This window comes from Amblyomma americanum, chromosome 2 (assembly GCF_052857255.1).
Source record: "Amblyomma americanum isolate KBUSLIRL-KWMA chromosome 2, ASM5285725v1, whole genome shotgun sequence".
In the NCBI taxonomy this organism is placed as follows: Eukaryota; Metazoa; Arthropoda; class Arachnida; order Ixodida; family Ixodidae; genus Amblyomma; species Amblyomma americanum.
Window position 1 is genome coordinate 112,243,720 of NC_135498.1, and position 19,335 is coordinate 112,263,054.

General features: G+C 45.6%; 1 protein-coding gene across 4 annotated transcripts in view; it reads right to left on the reverse strand.

Moving 5' to 3' along the window:
- Window positions 1-19,335, reverse strand: part of LOC144121758 (cationic amino acid transporter 2-like) — a 91,582-nt gene that overhangs the window by 62,515 nt on the left and 9,732 nt on the right. Inside the window, exon 1 of one of the 4 annotated variants that reach the window (XM_077655127.1) lies at window positions 12,973-13,140. The exons of 2 other annotated variants lie outside the window; for them this stretch is intronic. In XM_077655127.1, coding sequence (XP_077511253.1) covers window positions 12,973-13,060 — 88 coding nt within the window. In that variant the 5' untranslated portion in view covers window positions 13,061-13,140. Of the gene's footprint in view, window positions 1-12,972; window positions 13,141-19,335 lie in introns of those variants that run through there. One more of the 4 variants, XM_077655129.1, reaches the window with a different exon arrangement.

A 19,335-nucleotide genomic window follows, 5' to 3' on the forward strand; every position in this document is an offset into this window, starting at 1 on the left:
ATATATATATATATATATATATATATACACGATGTATGATCGAATATATCGTGTTTCAGAACTCTAAACCTTCAAAACGCCGAGGAAAGACGCATAGAGGCTATAAGCCTAAATATGAAAACTTGCAATCCAGTTGAAGGGTGAAGGATGGTGGTTTGCCTGCAAGCTTCTCGAAAGCGCATGTATTTTGGCGCGATGTAACCAGAATTTGTTGGGCCACATGAATCGCGTTTTCTAAATTCTAAGAACTTATATGGACATAACGTGGGCTACACTCGTCTCAATAATTAAGGATAAGCCTAACAGGGATAGTTAAAGGTTAACTATTCAATATTATAGTTAACCAGCCTGCTAGTTAACACGTCTAAATTATGTTCTGATGTACTACACGTACCGCTGACAATATATGCTATGCCGAAAAAAGCGCTCTTCTCTATTAAGAAGCCTATTTTTAAAAACTGTGTAATGTCTTAGGTGAAACACCCTCTATATGTCTAACCTGCAAGCTTCCTATTTGGTACTCACTAGCCCCGGGTACCGCTGGCAGCACCTGCAATCTCAGGAGAGCAGCGCATCGCTGAACATCTGCACCAATGCGCCAGGAGTAACATGAGGACCCCACGATATATTAATGCAAAGTAGATGAACAATTTCGTATATATGGACATTACACCGTTAACGCTATCGCGTCATACGCAATTACGGCTGAACCCATATAATAATCAAGTTAAACTAAGCATAACAGCTATAGTGTCGCATTTGTCCTAACCAAGCTAAATCATGTCTTTTTTTTTTTTGGAACACCGCAATTTGCAGGCCGGCTGGCTGTCTGCCACTGCTTCCCCGTGTTTCAGGTTTTCGCTTGCGCTACGCGGATCGAGCTTATACTTGAAGCGCCACATCTCGAGTTCCGTAGAATTTGATTACACACGGTACTGTCAGTACGGAATATTATTTGAACGAAGACATCTTGGACGGAAGTCCGCCTGGTTGGGTTCTTGAGATAGTTTGATAAGACGCTTCTTACCACGACCGAAAGACCACGTCCCCAGAGAAAAACAACCAGGTTTCGTTTACAAAATCCTATGCTCAAAGTGCCCGGCTTCATACATTGGCCAAACAAAAAGCCTCCACCAAAGAATAAGGCAACGAAAAAATAACATCCGGCTAATGAATTCAGAATCCCACCCCCTCGCCGAACACTGCGAACGCGCCGACCACCGGATAGCCTTCGAGGAGGTCAGCGTCTTGGCCTTGTGGCCAAACATGTTCAAGGGGCGACATGTGGAGTCATGGCACATCCGGCTCACAAAGGAGGCGATGATCAGGACTTCAGGAACGCTCCCCTCCGCGTACGTTAGTGGACTGCGCCTCGTGGTAACAAAGGGAGAGCGAAGGCAGCAACCCGCTGCTGCTGGCACACTTTAGTCACCCCTGAACAAGAGACCGAGTTGGTCCCGAAACTTTGGGTAAAGTAAAAAATATTGGTTGGCGTCAGTTTTCTCTCAACGAATATTATTTCCACTGTTCGAATGATAGAGCACTTCGATTCAAATGAGCCTGTTCTCTCATTAGACAGAGCTTAAAGCTTGCACCTATAGGCGTGCATTAAACACCGCCGCTCAGCTCAAGCGGCCACGCATGTAAGTCGTGGAAGAATACGAGTCACGCAAGGACGGTCAAACTCTTCTTGTACGTTACTTGGCGAAAATCAATCGCTGTCTGACATTTAACCATGCAGGAAGATTCTTCTTGTGCGTATATTTACGTTGCGCGGTGCTTGGGAAGAGTTGGAACGCTGAACCGTGATCAATATTTTTTTTTTCTCTGGGACTGCACAATACGTAGGTGTATTCACAACTATAGAGGGCGTCGTTCGGCCGTTCTTGAAGTGGGACGCGGCGCAGCTTAGACACGTTGTATACCGCAGGCGCCAAAACTGATGCGCGCGGAGCGAGTCTGAGAAAAGACATCGTCGTAGTTGTCTCGGTTGAGCTCTGGATTCACTAGATGTGAAATAGACAGGTCGAAATGTGTCTGGTGAATAACTATAACATTTGTGAAATGCTAGTTTAGCAACTACCCAAGAGAAATTGGCCATTGGCCGACGGTTGGTAAGTCGCTGGTATTGAGTTGGTAGCCGATGTGTTCGGTCATCTAAATGGGGGCCAGCGTCGTCCAATAGTTGGCAAAAGGCAAACAACCGACCACTGGCAAACGCCTGGGGATAGTTGGCCACCGACGCGTTGGCAAGCAAAGGCCGTAACTGGGCCATCGCAGGCCACTAACCACGTCGGCAAAATTTTGAGAATTGTGCGGGAAAGCACGGCATAGCTGACTACGCCCATTGTAGGACAAAGGCCTCCCCTATGCCATCTCCAATTAACCCTATGCTTTGCCAGCTGCGGCCCACGCATCCCCGCAGACTTCTCAATCTCATCCGCCCACCTAACCTTCTGCCGCTCCCAGCTACGCTTGCCTTTTCTTGTAATTCAGTCCTTTAATTTTAAAAACGAGCGGTTATGTGTCCTTCGCATTACATGCCCTGCCCAAACCCATTTCTTCCTCTTGATTTCGACTAGGATGTCATTAACCCGCGTTTTTTCCCTCACCTACTCTGCCCGCTTCCGGTCTCTTAAAGGTTACACCGATCCTTTTTCTTTCCATAGCTCTCTGTGTTGTCCTTAACTTAACAGGAACCCTTTTCGTTAGCCTCCATGTTTCTGCCCCGTAGGGGAGCACCGGTAACATACAGCTGTTATTGGCAAACTGCCATTCATGATCTGAGAGAACCTGCCAAATGCGCTCCACCCCATTCTTATTCTTCCAGTTATTTCCCCCATGATCCGGATCAGCGGTCACTACCTGGCTGCATGCTAACTGGTCTAAACGCTGCAGTGTTATCTTGATCTTGCGGAACAGCAGATGCTGCAGAACTTTTTCCGAAAGTACGTATGACCTTTACGATTCGCGCATGCTACAGGGTCTTGTGTCTGAGAAAATCACGCCTCATTACGTCTGCAAATAAGGCGACAAATAAGGCGACAAATAAGGCAGGGTTAAGTATTAAAGGGGAGCTGCGACGTTAATCAAGCAAGTGCCTTTTATTCTTTGCATCTGCATGGGACATCGTAATGCCTAAACGCCAAAGGAGGCCGCTAAAATCGCAATATTTAATATTTTAGTCGTCGCCAGAATGCTCGTTTCGAGCCGATGGTGTCGAAACACAGCGGAGATATTCAACAGCAGGAATGAGGTGGCAACCGGATTGGGTGCTGCTTTCTGATTGGTTGGGCGTCCAGTTCGAATTTTTCGATTCAGTTCCTTTCTACTTAGGAAACTGAATCTGAATGCTGTAAACTTTTCGCATGGGACCGAAACTGAAAAGAAGCAGTGACAGCGAACGAAAACAAATACGAGTAACACTATAAAGGTGACACTTCCCATTTCACTTAGAACTTTCATTGGGAGGAGCATCACCATCAGCCTGTATCTCTCCAATTAATCCTCCGCCCACCTAGCTTTCTGCCGCCCCCAGCTACACCTGCTTTAGTTTAGAATTCACTCCGTTACCCTTAACGGCCATCTATTATCTTGCCTTCGCATTACATGCCATGATCAAACCCATTTCTTCTTGATTTCGGCTAAGATGTCATGAACCCGCGTTTGTTCCCTGAACAACTCTGCCCTCGTCCTGACGCTTAACTATTCAGAGGGGAGCGCACCTGTTCAAACCGTACCGAGAAGGAAGCGAAAAAAAAATGTAAAGCCGGTCGTCCCGACCTTGGCCAAAAATGATAAGAAAAAACCAAACAGGAGGCGAGGTTAAGGGGAGGTTATTCTCCCCTTCCCCGTCTACGGCACGTACTCAAAGAGATGACGCCGTCAAAATGCGCGGCTGTGGGCCGCCCTGGCAGCAAGCTTCCGCTACGCGTGTTCAATATGTGCGATTCTGTTTGGTAGCGCCCAGTCTCGGCACTGTGTGAGTGAAATAGCCGAGGAAAATGCGTATTCGTCTCATCTTTTTAAATTGAATTTTCGAAGTGGAATAACGTTCGTTTGCATGCACAGATTGAGACATTTCATTTTGCTCCTGTTTCTGGAACACAGGAGGAATCACTTGAAATGCAATAATCATAACATCGCAGTGCCCCTTTTAATTTTTTTCTTTTTGACACAATCTACAATGTCGTCCGCTCATTCACATTTCTTATTTGTGTAAGAGAAGTAGAACTGAATGAAATAATATTGCTTAACACGCAAGAGAACTTGGTTCGAAAAGGATGTTTTTCAGATTTGTGATATATAAGCTCTTGAAAATGCTTCCTTCTCTGGACATAAGCTTAGCATGTTGGTGTTACATGACCTCTTCTGATTTGCATAGCGTTTCTATAGCTTGATGTGCGTGTCACGTATGGTTGTTGTTAGACATGGTCTCCGTGACACCATGCGATACTCTTGATTTTACCCTTAAATACGTCCTCACTGAGCCAAGAAACTACGCCATTATATCCAGCTGTAGACCTTTATGATTATTCGTCTAAATCACAGGATATGCAAATTAGGTTTCGTGAATATTTCCACGCAATTTGCGCAGATTCCATTCTACTGTGCTCTCTATTACAAAAGGTAATTTGTCGTTGGGCCGTCGTGAAGCCGAGCATAGCCCGGTCTTGGCCAGGTCGGCCCTTAAGCTTGGCAAGTGGCGATTGGCTTGTGCAAGATCGGTGTCAATCCCCAACTGTAGCCCGAGCTGTTTGGAAAACTCGGGCCATATGCGGTCTGGTTAGGTGCCGGACACGGGCCATCGCCGGGCCAAACAAGCTTCTTCCCTTGGATGGTGCGGCGCTTTTCCATGCAGTTTACGGAGAGACACGCTTTTGCAATACCGTAATTTTACACTTCATGGGCGTGGTCAGACGTTCTTATTTTTTACATTTGATAGGTGACACGAACGATTTTATTTGATACCTGTACACGTGCTGGCAAGTGCCACTAAACACTTGTAAAAGATGTAAGCTGCCTGATGACGACGGGAGCACAGCGCATACATAATTATAAAAAAAACATCTTAACACTCGGGATCACATGCGGCCTGACATTTAATGGACAATCATGAAAGCAAGTGTACTTCTCAGCCTCCGCCTTCAAATAGTCCGCAAAGGGCAAAACTTGACATTTAAGTACACATTATCCACACGCTAGCTGTATCCCAGAAAAAGCTGTGCCATGTTTGCGATGCGAATCGCTAAATGCCATACCCATAACAATATCTTAAGGTGGGGTGAGTCATTGAAAATATTTTTCAATAGTTGGCTCTACAGCAGTTGTAATAAAAGCTATGACTATTAAATTTGCAAGAAATCTTGAAGATATACGGAGCTTACATTAGAGCTCAAAACTAGATTAAAATTTTGTTCAGTATTTTATCTTGGTTTTTATTTTCTTTTAATGTATCTTTTGCTTCAAATATGCTATCTGCTGGCTGTTAAAATTTTGTACGAGAGTAGCAACTAAAGCTTTTCAGAACTAATACCCAAATTATGCACTTCGAGCAAAAATTAGAATTGCTATGTTTTTTTTTTGTCGATGCAATAAAATTGGTACCCATCAGTATTTTTATTCAGAAAAATACAAACAAACCTTCAATATTGACTCTGGTACCAGTTATGTAAAAGAGAGTGATTAACATCTGTGCAAAATTTTGTTTGCTTACGCCTAATAGTTCCTAAAAAGTCGCGAATAGCGAAGTGTAATATATTTTCTGAAAACTAAGTAGATGCGGGCGCCTTTTTGCTTTTCGCTTACATCAAACCATATCCCTAAATGGCCAACGGACACGTGAAAAAGTGATCTCCCTTTTCTCTCTCACCCGCCGCGGTGGCTCAGTGGTTAGGGCGCTCGACTACTGATCCGGAGTTCCCGGCTTCGAACCCGACCGCGGCGGCTGCGTTTCGATGATGGAGGCGAAACGGTAAGGCGCCCGTGAGCTGTGCGATGTCAGTGCACGTTAAAGTATGTTTCAGTAATGTTCGTGCAAAAATAACATAGCAGTAATATAACGCTGCTACAAAGTAAATATAACGTTCATGAGCAATGAAAGCTTATTTCAAGCACTTAATTTAAGCACTTTTCCAGGGATTTTTTCCTGATTTAGTGCATTAACGGTAAGCTTCAATGAACAGGGCTTTGGAACAAAACTTCTTGGCTTGTGCCCACCATAGATTATATGCATGTTGCCAAAATTCTGCTCGCACCAGCACAACTATGTCAGATGTACAGCTTTCCATGCATTTTGCCATGTCGTTTGTTTCAATGCCCACCGCTAAGTCTGACTTAGGACAGGTATTATGTGAAAATAAATAGATAAAATAAAAATTTTAGCTTATCAGCAGTTTACCACTAACACTCTTTCGGGAACTGTTCACTTACTCCATTGCGCAGGTCCTTTCAATGTGAAAGACAACCAATTTGCACCAAAAAGACCGTTTTTTTGTATTTCTCTAGTATAGGTTAAAAACGACATTGTGATATTACACGCCAATAGGAAAACTAGTTATAAAACAGGACGGAGAGTGATTTACACAAATAACTGCGGAGTAATCATTAAATGGGCGCTCAAACTCCGTCCCCTTTCAAAATGGAGGTACCTGTAAAATGGCATGCACTCTGCTTTGCTCCGCCGCACTCTAAAAAATAACGACCTCGCACACTCTAAGCAGAAAGGAGTAAAAACAGAGTAAGTTGTCTCTAACACACACTATAAGAGGGAGTACACTAGGTGACAACTTACTCTCTTTTTGCTCCCATATAGGCGTATTGGTGTTTAGAGTGGAGTTAGCGATCAGTATCCGTTGCCTTCCGGCCACTGCCGAATCAAAATAATGTGCATGACGTGGTAAACAGCGCATGCAGTTTGAAGCGGGCAAACGTCGTGAGAAGGCGTTGCGTTTGTACAGTCGTCCACAGACCTGTCTAGAGCGCTCGAACTCCGTGCGCTGCAGCTAGACGTCGCTCTGCGCAGACGGCACGGAGTTCGAGCGCTCTAGATAGGTCTGTGGACAACTGTACCGGGCTACCTTCACTCTAAACACGAATGCGCCTATATGGGAGTAAAAAGAGAGTAAATGCGAGAGCTAGAAGACAGCTCGCTCTCTTTTTAATCCCGTCTGTTTAGAGTGTACGCGCTGCATGCACTCAGTTTCGGTTTTGTGCGGAAAAAGGCATCAGATTTCTTCGCACCAAAGAGCTTTGAAGAGACCAATCACGGATTTATTACACAATTTGATCAATAAACATTTCCAACAACAGCTTTTTCTTCGTTTTAAAAACAGATATGACATCGTTTTATCCATGGTTTTGAACTCACTACTGACACAAACCACCTGACTGGTGTAATTAAATAAAATGTTAGCAATTTTATTTAACTACCTAATTAAAATTTTGCTCACAGTAATTGACTTCCACCGTCGCTAAGAGTTTGTTCCTGAAAAGATTTTTCTATTTAGAACTCCGCATTTTAAAGGAATTTTTTGAAGTGTTCGCTGAAGTATTGACATTTTGAAGCCGCGATAAATGTTTGTTGTGATGCCGCACATACCACCCCCCCCCCCCCCATGTCTATAGCGTTAAGTCGGCCAAGCAGCGATTCCGGCTGGTTTCTCCGAAATAAAAAGAAAATATTTTCAGGAACAAACAGTACCATCCGTGGCGCACGTCAGTTACTGCAGAAATATTCCTTGTTAGGTCTTTAATTAAGTAAAACTCCCTCGTCAACCTTTATTTTACACAGCCTTGAGGTTAGTGACAATAAGGAATTCAATGTCTAGGATACAACAATGCCATATCAGTTTTTGAAGCTATGAAAAATGAATAATTTAGAAACCTATGCAGCGCTTTTTCCATTATAACTGACCACAACTCTGCTAATTAGAAAATTAATCAGTAAATTTAAGGTAATCAGCAAAAATTATTATGACATTTATAGAAAATGACGTCCGCCGCGACTGACAGTTTGTTCCTGATAAAATTTACAGTTAGGAACCCATATTTTCAGGAATTCTTCAAAGTTTTCGGTGAAACATCGATATCTTCTGGCACTGCACTGAATTTCATTGAACAATTCATAAATAGCTATTTTGAACAGGCCTTATTTAACGCGTTGCAGATAAATCCGACGGTCCAGCACTCACGCTTTGCGGTTGACACGCACGTAATATCAAGTCACATACCGACTGACGTACGGAAAAGACAGGGAAGCGGAACCGCAGGGGATCACCAGACCGAAGCCGATCAAAGTGGTCCTCCTTTTACGAAACGACTAGTAACGTATACAGTGGTCAAAATATCTATAAGTTGCATGAATCGTTCCATATTTAGTTCTGAAATTTTCAGCTCCGATAAGTAATTTGTTCCGTGCTTTGATTACGCGATGAATGTTGCAGTAACAATGAAAACTGAACGGAAACACTGGGTGGAGTTTAACGGCGCTGATGGTCGCCCATGTGCGGGTTAATTTTGCAAAAGAGCTGGACGCGTAAAGGAAAGCAGAGGACACGCGGTGATACTTTTCTGTGATTGTGAGCATTTAGTGCTTCTGTCGTAGTCATCGCTGGTCAAATCTAGTGCTGTGAACTAGCTGTTCTTATACTCTGAAATCTGGGTGTAAAATGAAAAAGGAGCGTGAAGTGCTAGTTCACACGACCACGAGAGGTTGCCCATAACCGTAAGTAAACACGCGTAAAGAGCAACTCAGCAAAACTTGCACCTACCTGTACTTAGATACCGGTGAACTACCACGTTTGCCTCGAGCACATTTTGCTCTAGGCGAAATAACTTCACTTCCCACGCACCAATCCAAACTAAGATCGGCGCACATATTTCTAACGTGAAACGCCACACTAAAAATGGCCCAGGAAACTAGCTTCTGCAGCACGATATGAACACGTACTATGCTTCGTGACGAACTAGCAGTGCAGGTCATCTGTGGCTACATCGTGTATGAATAGCTCAATGCAAAGCTTCACAATAGAATGGGACTGGCGAGAGACAAAATTGAAAGGCCGGCCGCCTCTCAAATTGCACATTTTGTCATCTGAGAGGGAATGATCTGGAGCTTGACAGTTCAACTGCGGCAGCCTCGAGCGATTGGCTGAAGGCTATAACGAGGCATTAACAGACTGAAGGCAAGAATAGGAGGGTCGTTTTTTTCGTATTCGCCGTGTAGTGTTGGCCAGCATATTGGTCAAGCTAAATATTTCGACAGATTTGCTTGTCTGGTTAGTTTTGAACACTTATGACTGCAAATCTCCAACCAAAAAACTTTATATTCAAACCCGCCGCGGTGGATCAGTCGTTAGGGCGCTCGGCTACTGAGCCGGAGTTCCTGGGTTCGAACCCGACCGCGGCGGCTGCGTTTTTATGGAGGAAAAACGCTAAGGCGCCCGTGTGCTGTGCGATGTCAGTGCACGTAAAAGATCCCCAGGTGGTCGAAATTAATCCGGAGCCCTCCACTACGGCACCTCTCTCTTCCTTTCTTCTTTCACTCCCTCCTTTATCCCTTCCCTTACGGCGCGGTTCAGGTGTCCAACGATATATGAGACAGTTACTGCACCATTTCCATTCCCCCAGAACCAATTATTATTATTGTTATAAACCCAACGCGTCGAAGCCGGCTCGGCTCCTTCATCAGGGGATCTCACCTTTTATATTTTCAATTGGCTTTTCTTCCAATTTATATTTTTGGCCGAATGGGCCCTTTTTACTTTCTTTAGATTGGCTTAAGCTTCTTGATGCTTTGCAGTGCAGGCTACTTCTCGATCCACCCGATTTTTGACATTGCTTTTCAGATTTTAGCCGGGAATGAGACTTCGATTGGGGCGCTACGTCGCCCCAATCGTCGCCCCTGCTGTCAGTCGGAGTTCGCCAGAACATGCACGAGCGTCGGAGCGTTCAGCGGTTGTTCCGCAGCCGAAGGGCATGATGATGATGAATGATTTATTTTTATGGCGCAAGGGCATCTGTGGCCAAAGAGCGCCATGGTGCAAGGTATTTATCTTCTCAAGATCGGGTCGAAGACCCATTTCCCAACCATTTCACCCTAAAGAAGCCGAGCACCAGACCAGGGGAAAACTTGTACCCATTGTATCACCGGTGGGTACCCTGCGGCTAAGACTGTGCAAAGCAGACGGTGAGAAGAGGCAAATAAACGAATACAATACCACGGGCGCCTCTTGTACTCGTACTTTTGGCGCAGTCTTACCTTTTGAGCACGAAAACGCATACGCACACATAGACGAGTTTTGGCTCAATGGGGCAAGCAAGGCTTACTCCTTAACAATATTCTTTAGTGTTTGGAACATGACACGAACCCACTTCACTGCGGATCCAGTGCCTTACTCGCCTAATGGCGTAAACCCGTCAATCTCGCCTCTTTTGGCTCATAATTTTGTATTTACACAATACATATACTCATAAAAGGTACAGTGCAAGTGACTTCATAGTATTACTTACATTAAAATAATTTCCAGTTAACCAGGCCATACAGAAAAGGTACCAGGCGGCGTGCTTTTGGTAGTGCCTTCATCACCTTTCTGCGCGTGTTACATGTGAAATTGTAGTTTTCATATCTAACACGAGCACTGGCATGCCACACGGCCAAGACAGCCATCGGAAGTCTGTGTAAAATTGCAACGCTTGCGGTACTTTTTACTGGGAGATGCCGGATACGCACCATCAGAATCAATTAGAATTTCCGTTGTCAATGTGCGCTGGAGCATGTCCCAGCACGAATCAGCATATAAGGGAGTATAAACAGAGTAAGCTGTCCACTTCGGCATTCCCTTTTAGGGGCGGGGTTTGTCGCCCTGGTCCTGGGGTAGATTTCTATCACTAAATGTACGGAATGCATACTCTTGGCAGTGGAGGCATATTCCCACCGCAAAGCGCTTTGCGGTGGTAATATGCCTCACAGTTTAGCACAGTTTCTTTTGCGAAGATTGCAATTGAGGGCAGCATTTAAATGCGACCCCGAAGAACTTCATGTCAGCAAACAGAGGAGATTGAACCCTCGGTTAGAATTTTCGTTACTTGGAAGAAAGGAGTGCGCTAAAGGACAACATACTCCCGTATAGGTTAATTCGTGTTTAAAGTGCAGGAGAAATGGTGTCCAAGCAATCATTACAGGCATTTTAGACAGCCACAGGCAGTTTACACAGTGAGCAGTTCGTCCCATTACGAAAAAAAGCCAGCAGCGTGTGTTAGTATGTTAGTGTGTGTACTCGCAGATGGTGGAGAAAATGCCAGAGATGGTAAGAAAAATAGGGTGACGTCATCAAGCGGCCGTAGGACGCACGCAGCAAACCGAGCAACGCCATTTCGGACAATTATACACATGTTGTTCGTCTACACTGAAACGGATCGAAAGTATAGGTATCAATTGAGGCGCTAAGCGCCCACTATTGTTATGTGATATAGGGTGGTCACGTGGTTAGTGTGTGGTCAACTTTACCTTTATTGCTCACGCTCATAAAAAAAAATTTGCTGTGTTTTAACTACTGCTGAACCTGGTTAGAGAGCGAAAGATGCGGTGTATCGGGCAACTGTAGACACGGCTTGGCCTTTGTAACGGTGAGTGCTTTCCGCACATTGGATAGGCAGCGCACCCACCCTGCCATCCTGGCAGGTGGCACTTAAATTAATGGTTCATAGCGAGAGGTTGGTCATCCAATGAACGCTGCGGCCTATTCTACCGCCTTCTGCCAGCGAATCGAAAGGACGAAGGCCAAGTGGTGCGACAACATGGTGGACCACATGTGGTAAGGCCTATAGCCATACTTGACCTCTGGCTCACTTCAAGATCAACCGGCAAAGCACGGCGATATCGGCTTTACCTAGCGTAGTGAAGTTTTCGCTTCAAATTTTAATTCTGCACGTACGGTCAAATCAGTTGACGTGGACGCCTGGAAACCACGAGGAGACACTGATGATCCGTAGTTTGGAACGAATAGTAGCTGACTGAGTAGCGAGGAAATAATAATAATAATAATAATAATAATAATAATAATAATAATAATAATAATAATAATAATAATAATAATAATAATAATAATAATAATAATTTGTTTTTGGGGAAATGAAATGGCGCAGTATCTATCTCGTATATCGGCGGACACCTGAACCGCGCCGTAAGGGAAGGGATGAAGGAGGGAGTGAAAGAAGAAAGGAAAAGGTGCCGTAGTGGAGGGCTCCGGAATAATTTCGACCCCCTGGGGACCTTTAATTCAGTAATGATGTTCCGTTTAACCGCACAGAGTCAAATTTCGCTCACGACTATATCTTCACTACCTTTGAAATGTCACGCTGTCAAAACTCTCCTGTCTGATCATGTGTACTTTAATTTAACCTTTAACCCATGTCATCCCGAGTGCGGAATCAAGCACGCATCCCTCCCTGCATGTCCGACCTCACACCATGCTAAACAACCATCTCGAAGTTACATTTTCGCGATGGGGCGTATACCCATGAGGGGCGGAGCGAGAAATTCCCACTGATCGTGTGTTATAGGTAGGTACGAAATTATTAGCGTATCAAAAAAAAAAGAAGGCATTTTTCTATCGACGTCCTCATGGCGACGTCAGGGTAACATGTATATACAATGATAAGCGAGTTTTGTACATGAAGAGTTTTCCCCATTTCTGCTCCTTGCAAAGAAAATAAAAATGCTTCCGCACAGTTTAACCAATTTTTAACCGCAGCCTAATCTGCAGCCATCAGCGATAATCTTTCTTGCTTCTATAAACTATGTTGGTTGAAGCCATAATCTATGTGCTGCTTGAATTACCTTAATCAGACCTTCTGGCTATCGTTTTTTTTTTTCTTGCGTTACGCACCCGAGCCCAGCTAAGCGTACACTTGTGAAAAAATGTAAAGAAGGGGGCCTGCGAAGTATGTGACCAAAACACGTGACTTTACCGACGTAGGTGCTGAGCCTACTGGCGAAGGAAGCCACTGCGGGAGTATCTTCGACGTTGAATACCGCCGCCACCTTCGCCACAGGCATCCTACCGCTGACCGGCCGACGACGAGCGATCTTCCGTATCGCAGCGTGGTCGAGAGATATGGCCGAGGGTGCATGCACGCCTGCACATAAGCGCAAGAGCCCCTGCTTTGGAGCGGCCTTGTCAGAGCAGCGCTGCTAACCTTCGCGCTGCAGTATCTAGGGCACCGTCACGATCTTTATGGGGCGGCCCATAGGCGCCGCTTAAAGCGCTCGACGCTATTGTGCTATTCTCGCGCTACTCCTCTCACTGCTTGCCCGGTGATCGTTCCTCAGATTATTGCCCCCTCGGGACGGTTTGGAGCGCAGGTAAATAAACGTTCGTGGCCTTTGCTTGTGTGCGGCAGCACGTGAGTTTGCTCAGAGACTATTTATTAGACGTGCTTGCCGGAATGATGTTCTTGTGTAACCGCTGAGTGCGCGTACTTCGGCCGAGGTGTACTGATGCAGGCCTGTCAGCAAACAGGGGCAGTCAGCTGAGATGGGACCATTTTCTTTGCACAGACGTCGCAGAGAATGGCGAATGACGCAGTCTGTGCTTCGCTGACACAGGGGGAGTTGCTAAACACTGTACGTGTGCGGTGCTCCGAAAGAGACGGTTGCACGCAGAAGTTTAGAGCACATTGTTGACGTAGAACCTCCACGACGTAGAAGAATCGAAACTTCGTGTAGCTTCCTTCTCACTAGCTCCAAATATGGTGTTCTCCGCTACACGTTTGTTTACTGTTCTCGAGCCGGCCGATGAATTTGACCCTCCTACTTTTTCGTCCCCTTCTCTGTTCCCTCACTAAGTGGTCCAGGTGTCCAACCCGGAAGAAAGCGTTATAATTCCTTTCCTCCTAACAATCCCCGCCTGTCCTGCTCATCGACCGAACTGTACAACGCCAGAGCTTCTTATGCTCTGAGTGCAAGAAAGCATACTGCAATGTGGTCACTAGTCACTAGTGAAAGAACAGAATGTTTTGTTGCTGAGTCGAAGGCAAGACAGGCTGCACGGCTCACACTCCGGCGACTACTGCACGAGTTCCAGCCTTCTATTAGGGGCGAATAATAATTCTAGCTACGACCAGTGCGGCACAGAGGTTTCCCCAATTCCTCTACAATTAACCCTGTCCTTTGGCAGCGGCAGCTACCTTACCGCCGCAGACTTAATAACTGCATCCTCCCGCCTTACTTCCTGCCGCCTGCTGCTACGCTTGGCTTCTCTTGGAATCCGGTCAGTTACCCCTAACGACCATCGCTTTTGTTTGGATTCGCATTACATGCCCTGCCCATTTTTTTTAATTTCGACTAGAATATCTTTAGCTCGAGTTTGTTCCCTGGCCACCTCTTCCCTCTTTCTGTCTTAATTTTACTCATCATTTTCCTTCCCACATATCGCTGCGTTGCTCTCAATATAAGTTCAACCCTTTTGCCAGCTTCAACATTTCTGCTCTATAGGTGAATACTGGGGCGAATAAGTGACGGCAATAGCTACATCGCACCCAATGCCCTGTCCCGTTAGGGCAGCAGCTTCCAGCTTCCCTATGACCGTATGGCCACGTGTGGAACATCCTCGAGGACATCCACACACTGGTGCGCACCTTCTTTGTGTCTGACACACAACTGAATTGCATCCTCTTTCGAGAGCGTTAGTTCTCGGTTAGAACGTATGGCTTTACCATGGAGAAAGTTTCCTATGCAACTATCGTTTTATGACAAAAAACAAACAGGACCACGTTTATCAGGAGTTCTGCCGAACTGTAAATTTTGGCGTATCCCCATGCATCAATGCCTTCTCAGGGCGTCGTTGTTCATGCAATGCCGCTTTGTAGCTAAATAAATACTCATTCTTTTTTTAACAAGTCTTACTTTCTTCGGCAGCTGCTCTAGTGGTGACGGCTGGATCACAAGGTGGAAATTTTTTTTCGCAGCGAGAGCTGTTATAGAGAGCCCTCACCTGCGGATTTGCAGTGTGGATTCGACATCTATAGTGACATGACTTCTCGAGAAGGTCAACAATTCCCTGCAACGTGACCAGCGCCGCCCACGTGTACGTGATCCCGTGGCGATCATTGTGGTAGCCCGAATTGCCGCAAAGTCTGTAGGTCTTGCACTCTACTGCGCAGGTCTTAAGCATTTTCAAAAGGCAGCTGGCAGTCAGGAGGCAGCTTTCGCTGAGTTTACCGCGGTACACAGCAGAGCGAAAATCGATTGCGTGGGGTTGGAATTTTTGTGGTTATTTAGTAACTAAAATGGAATGTGTCCACATCCCATTTTTAAAGGAGATCCCCAACATAACAAAGGACACATCGCCTTAACTAATTTGATAGTCACGCGTTCAGCTTCCATTCCAGACGTAACCCTCGTGATAGGCCAAAATGCATCAAAAATTAGAGGGGACACTTAAGCTCCGCCTTAAGGGTGTAACACGATAGTGTAATGAATCAATTCCCATATATGCAAAATTTGTCATTCTACTTCACATTCATAGATCCCTGTGAGCCCTCGAAGCGCTTCTGACGCAGTGGTGCAGTAGCTAAGCGATGAGCCACTGCCCTGCGATGGCAGATGCTGCCACCTGTGGGACTCGTGAATGCGGTGCTGAGTGCTTGCACACTAAAAAGCAATTTCAAGGTGCGGGGCTCGCACCCAGTGCCGCCCAGTGCCCAGCGGCTTTCCAATGAATATATACTTTCTCCTGGCACGGTGCATCGGCTTGATTCGAACGAAGAACACGGCCTTTGACCCCACCTTGCGCAGACCGAACGCGCTATTCATGGCGCTGTTTGGCCAAGCTTCCCTTTTATCGTTGAATCACAGCATCAAAATCATTTTCAAAATATTTTTTTTCAACATACGTTCACGTGAGCTTCATATTTGGGCACCGCAGTAAATCCGAACATTAAGCAAATCACTGCCTTTTCGGGTTACCTAGTCAGAGCTTTACGGTTCACCAGAGTTCGTGGAACTCCGCTGTTTTCGCTGAGTTTTAAGTTTGGTTTGGTTTATGGGGGTTTAACGTCCTAAAGCGACTCAGGCTATGAGAGACGCCGTAGTGAAAGGCTCCGGGAATTTCGACCACCTGGGGTACTTTAACGTGCACTGACATCGCACAGTACACGGGCCTCTAGAATTTCGCCTCCATCGAAATTCGACCGCCACGGCCGGGATCGAACCCGCGTCTTTCGGGCCAGCAGCCGACAGCCATAACCACTGAGCCACCGCGGCGGCCCTGTTAAAATACTGCACAACACCGGGAACAGAGATGGACGTAAGCTTTCTTCAATACTGTGCGGCTTTGCGGTCGGTGCTTCTTCGACGTCGGGGCAGCAAACCACAGACACGTGCCTCAAGTTCATTAGCTCGCGCTCTCTACTACTAGAGAAGATGGGGAAACCAGGGCAGCATGTCGAGGATAGGCGCCGAGGGGGCTTTGACGCCATATATAGTGCAAAGGTAACCTACACCTGATATCGTGGCGCGCTTTACTGCGTTGTTAACTACAGCGGCACGGTGTCTATCAGATAAGGAACCGATAAAAAGAGCGATAAGAAGCCACGGAGCACAACGAAGATACGATTGTTTTTCCAATGTACTACTGCACGTGCATACCTTCGTATCTCGTAGGTATCTCGCGTCGTAATTTATTCCCTACTGAGGCCTACGGCGGATGTCGGTCGCGTGAGAAGTTGCATGGACTCTTCTCGGAGCCGCCCTCGTGACTGTGTTATGAGGGGTGAACTGGAATACGGCACATTCCACAAGACGAGGACCGAAGACGGTGCTTCGAAGGCCTTCTGGGAAGAACGGCACGTAAAGAATTCAAGCGGTTTCGAGCACTACGGGACGTCCCGATATAGACGCGGGTGATTAATTTTTCCGATTTCTGTTTATGAAGGGTTGCGCGTGCTGTAAAAAAAAAAAACACTTAGTCGTAGTTGTCCATGTCTCGTAACGCTTTCGTACTACCATATGGAAAGCTTTCCTTCCTCTGCAGCGGGAGAGGTTTGTAATATTGGAAGAGTTGAAATATAGAGGTAAAAGGGTGTTTTAGTGCGTAGCTGGATCAATACGTCTACCGTTCCACGATTCATCCCAACCCGCCTACTTTTGAGAATGCAAGCATAGTAGCTCTTCCAGATGCCACTCATCCTTTTTTGCTTGACTATGTGTTTCAAAAAAGCCAATTACAGCTGCGACGAGAGGCACCAACTGTAATTTTACGCACGGACTTACAAAATTGCGTACAAATCGTGAATATAGTTAAAAATTATAATCTCTATGAAAACTACGATCTCTTAAACAAGCGCGTGTGTGATAGTGAGGTTACATTTTTTTCTCAGACCTAGAATTATCGAAACAAGGAGAAAAAATGGTGCAATCGCTGGGGATGAGATTCATCTGCTTGAGTGTGTCCGAAATTGATCAGCAGAGGCTACTGTGTTCAGAATTATTTATTCCGTTAGGTAGGTAGAATAAAGCACGCCAGTTGGGACATGGACAGAGCTGAATGAGAGAAAAAAAAAAGCATTGCTAGGCGTAACGTACTGTCATGTGGCGGGCAGGATGGCACGGAAGCAGATGTTGATGGCAGACAACTGACTTAAAACTGTTCACGGGGCGAACTCGTGCCCGGAAACAGCAACAGCCCGGTGGTTGCAAAAGCAGCAACTACACTCGCTGGTCGATGGAGGTCAGAGTTGGCAGTTTTTCTCGGCCACGCTAAATTTTGAGGCGATGACAAACTTTCGAACACAAGTCGCTTACAACCACTCCAGAAGAATCTGATTTTCTCTTACTTGATAAACAAAATAATAAAGCCACGTGCAGGCGGCTTTTTAACAAGGAACCATAAAAAAACAAAAATTTGAAATCTTTGCGGCAATACTGTGATATGTTTTGGTACGTGGGGTTGAACGTCCTGAAGCGGCGCGTGGACTATGAATGTCGCCGTAATGGTGTACCGAGAATCAGTTTCGACCACCTGGGGTTATATAACGAGCACTGCCATCACATGTCACCACTGTTCTTTTCATTTCCACCGAAATGCGACCGCCGCAGCCGGGATTCGACCCCGTTACCTCGGCCAGTGCAGCCGAACGCCGAATCCACTAAGCCTGCGCGGCTGGCTCAACATAGTCAGAAACAGCAGTGAGTTTGCAACACGTGCACACAATTCCGTGCTTGGCTCTTGAAAGGGCTGAAAGCGTTCTGTATTGGAGGTTTTTTTAGCGCTAGCTTTGGGTACTTCAACATGCACCACGTATTTTGAGCTCAGTCCTCAGGACTGCTGACCAAATTACTTTCAATTTGGTCGTAACACCTGGCCGAATGTGCCCAGAGTGCATAAGGCAGGCACAGAGGTTCGTGCACTCAGAACCGTCGGGTGCAAAGCTAGGGTATGTTGCTGTGCGCGCGTTTTAATTCCTCCAACATGAACTAATCACACGCGCAACCTGTACACATTTCTTATAGTGTAAATAGTTTGCGTACATTACCTCTCCCGCCTATCCTCCTTTCTTTTCCTGTCCCCTCACCTCTTTCATTTCATTTCTCCATTCTGCCTGCTATCCTTTATTTCCGCTGCCCCAGCTCAGGTGCTTCAGTATCGATGGCAGATGCCGGGGCTAGCAAAAATCTTTTCCTTCCTTTTTATTATTTTAATAAACCACTATTACTACTACTACGAGAGATTCGGCTGAATTGCATTGCAGCGCTGTTTTTCGTTTGTTGTAAAAGTAACGCAGCGCGTATAAAAATGAGGAAATCAGCATACCTGGAGATAAAAATGGTCCTCATTCATCTTTATGGACACCAGGGAGCGGCAGTTACAGGAGGGGGGGGGGGGGTATATGAATAAGTTTGCGTGGTGTACGCAATTTCTGTTCTCGACAGTATACTAGTATACTTATACCGCCGTGAGAAGGGATATTATTACATGCATATTTCAAACCATGATTTTTTGTACCTTCGCAGAGATATTTTATCAAACCTTCCAGGTAGCGGAACAGTTTGGAAATTGTCTAGCTGGTGCAAAATACCTTTTTTTCTACTATACTGAACAGACTTAGAAATTCCCATGATTTTTATAGTGATGTGCTTCGTAATGGGCAAAGTTAATTTCGTCAATTCTCGTTGAAATGCATCTCCTATGGATCTTCAGCTAGTCTTCCCTGCGGAAGGCATGGTGACTTTTTTTAATAATAATAATAATAATAATAATAATAATTGGTTTTGAGGGAAAAGGAAATGGCGCAGTATCTGTCTCATATATCGTTGGACACCTGAACCGCGCC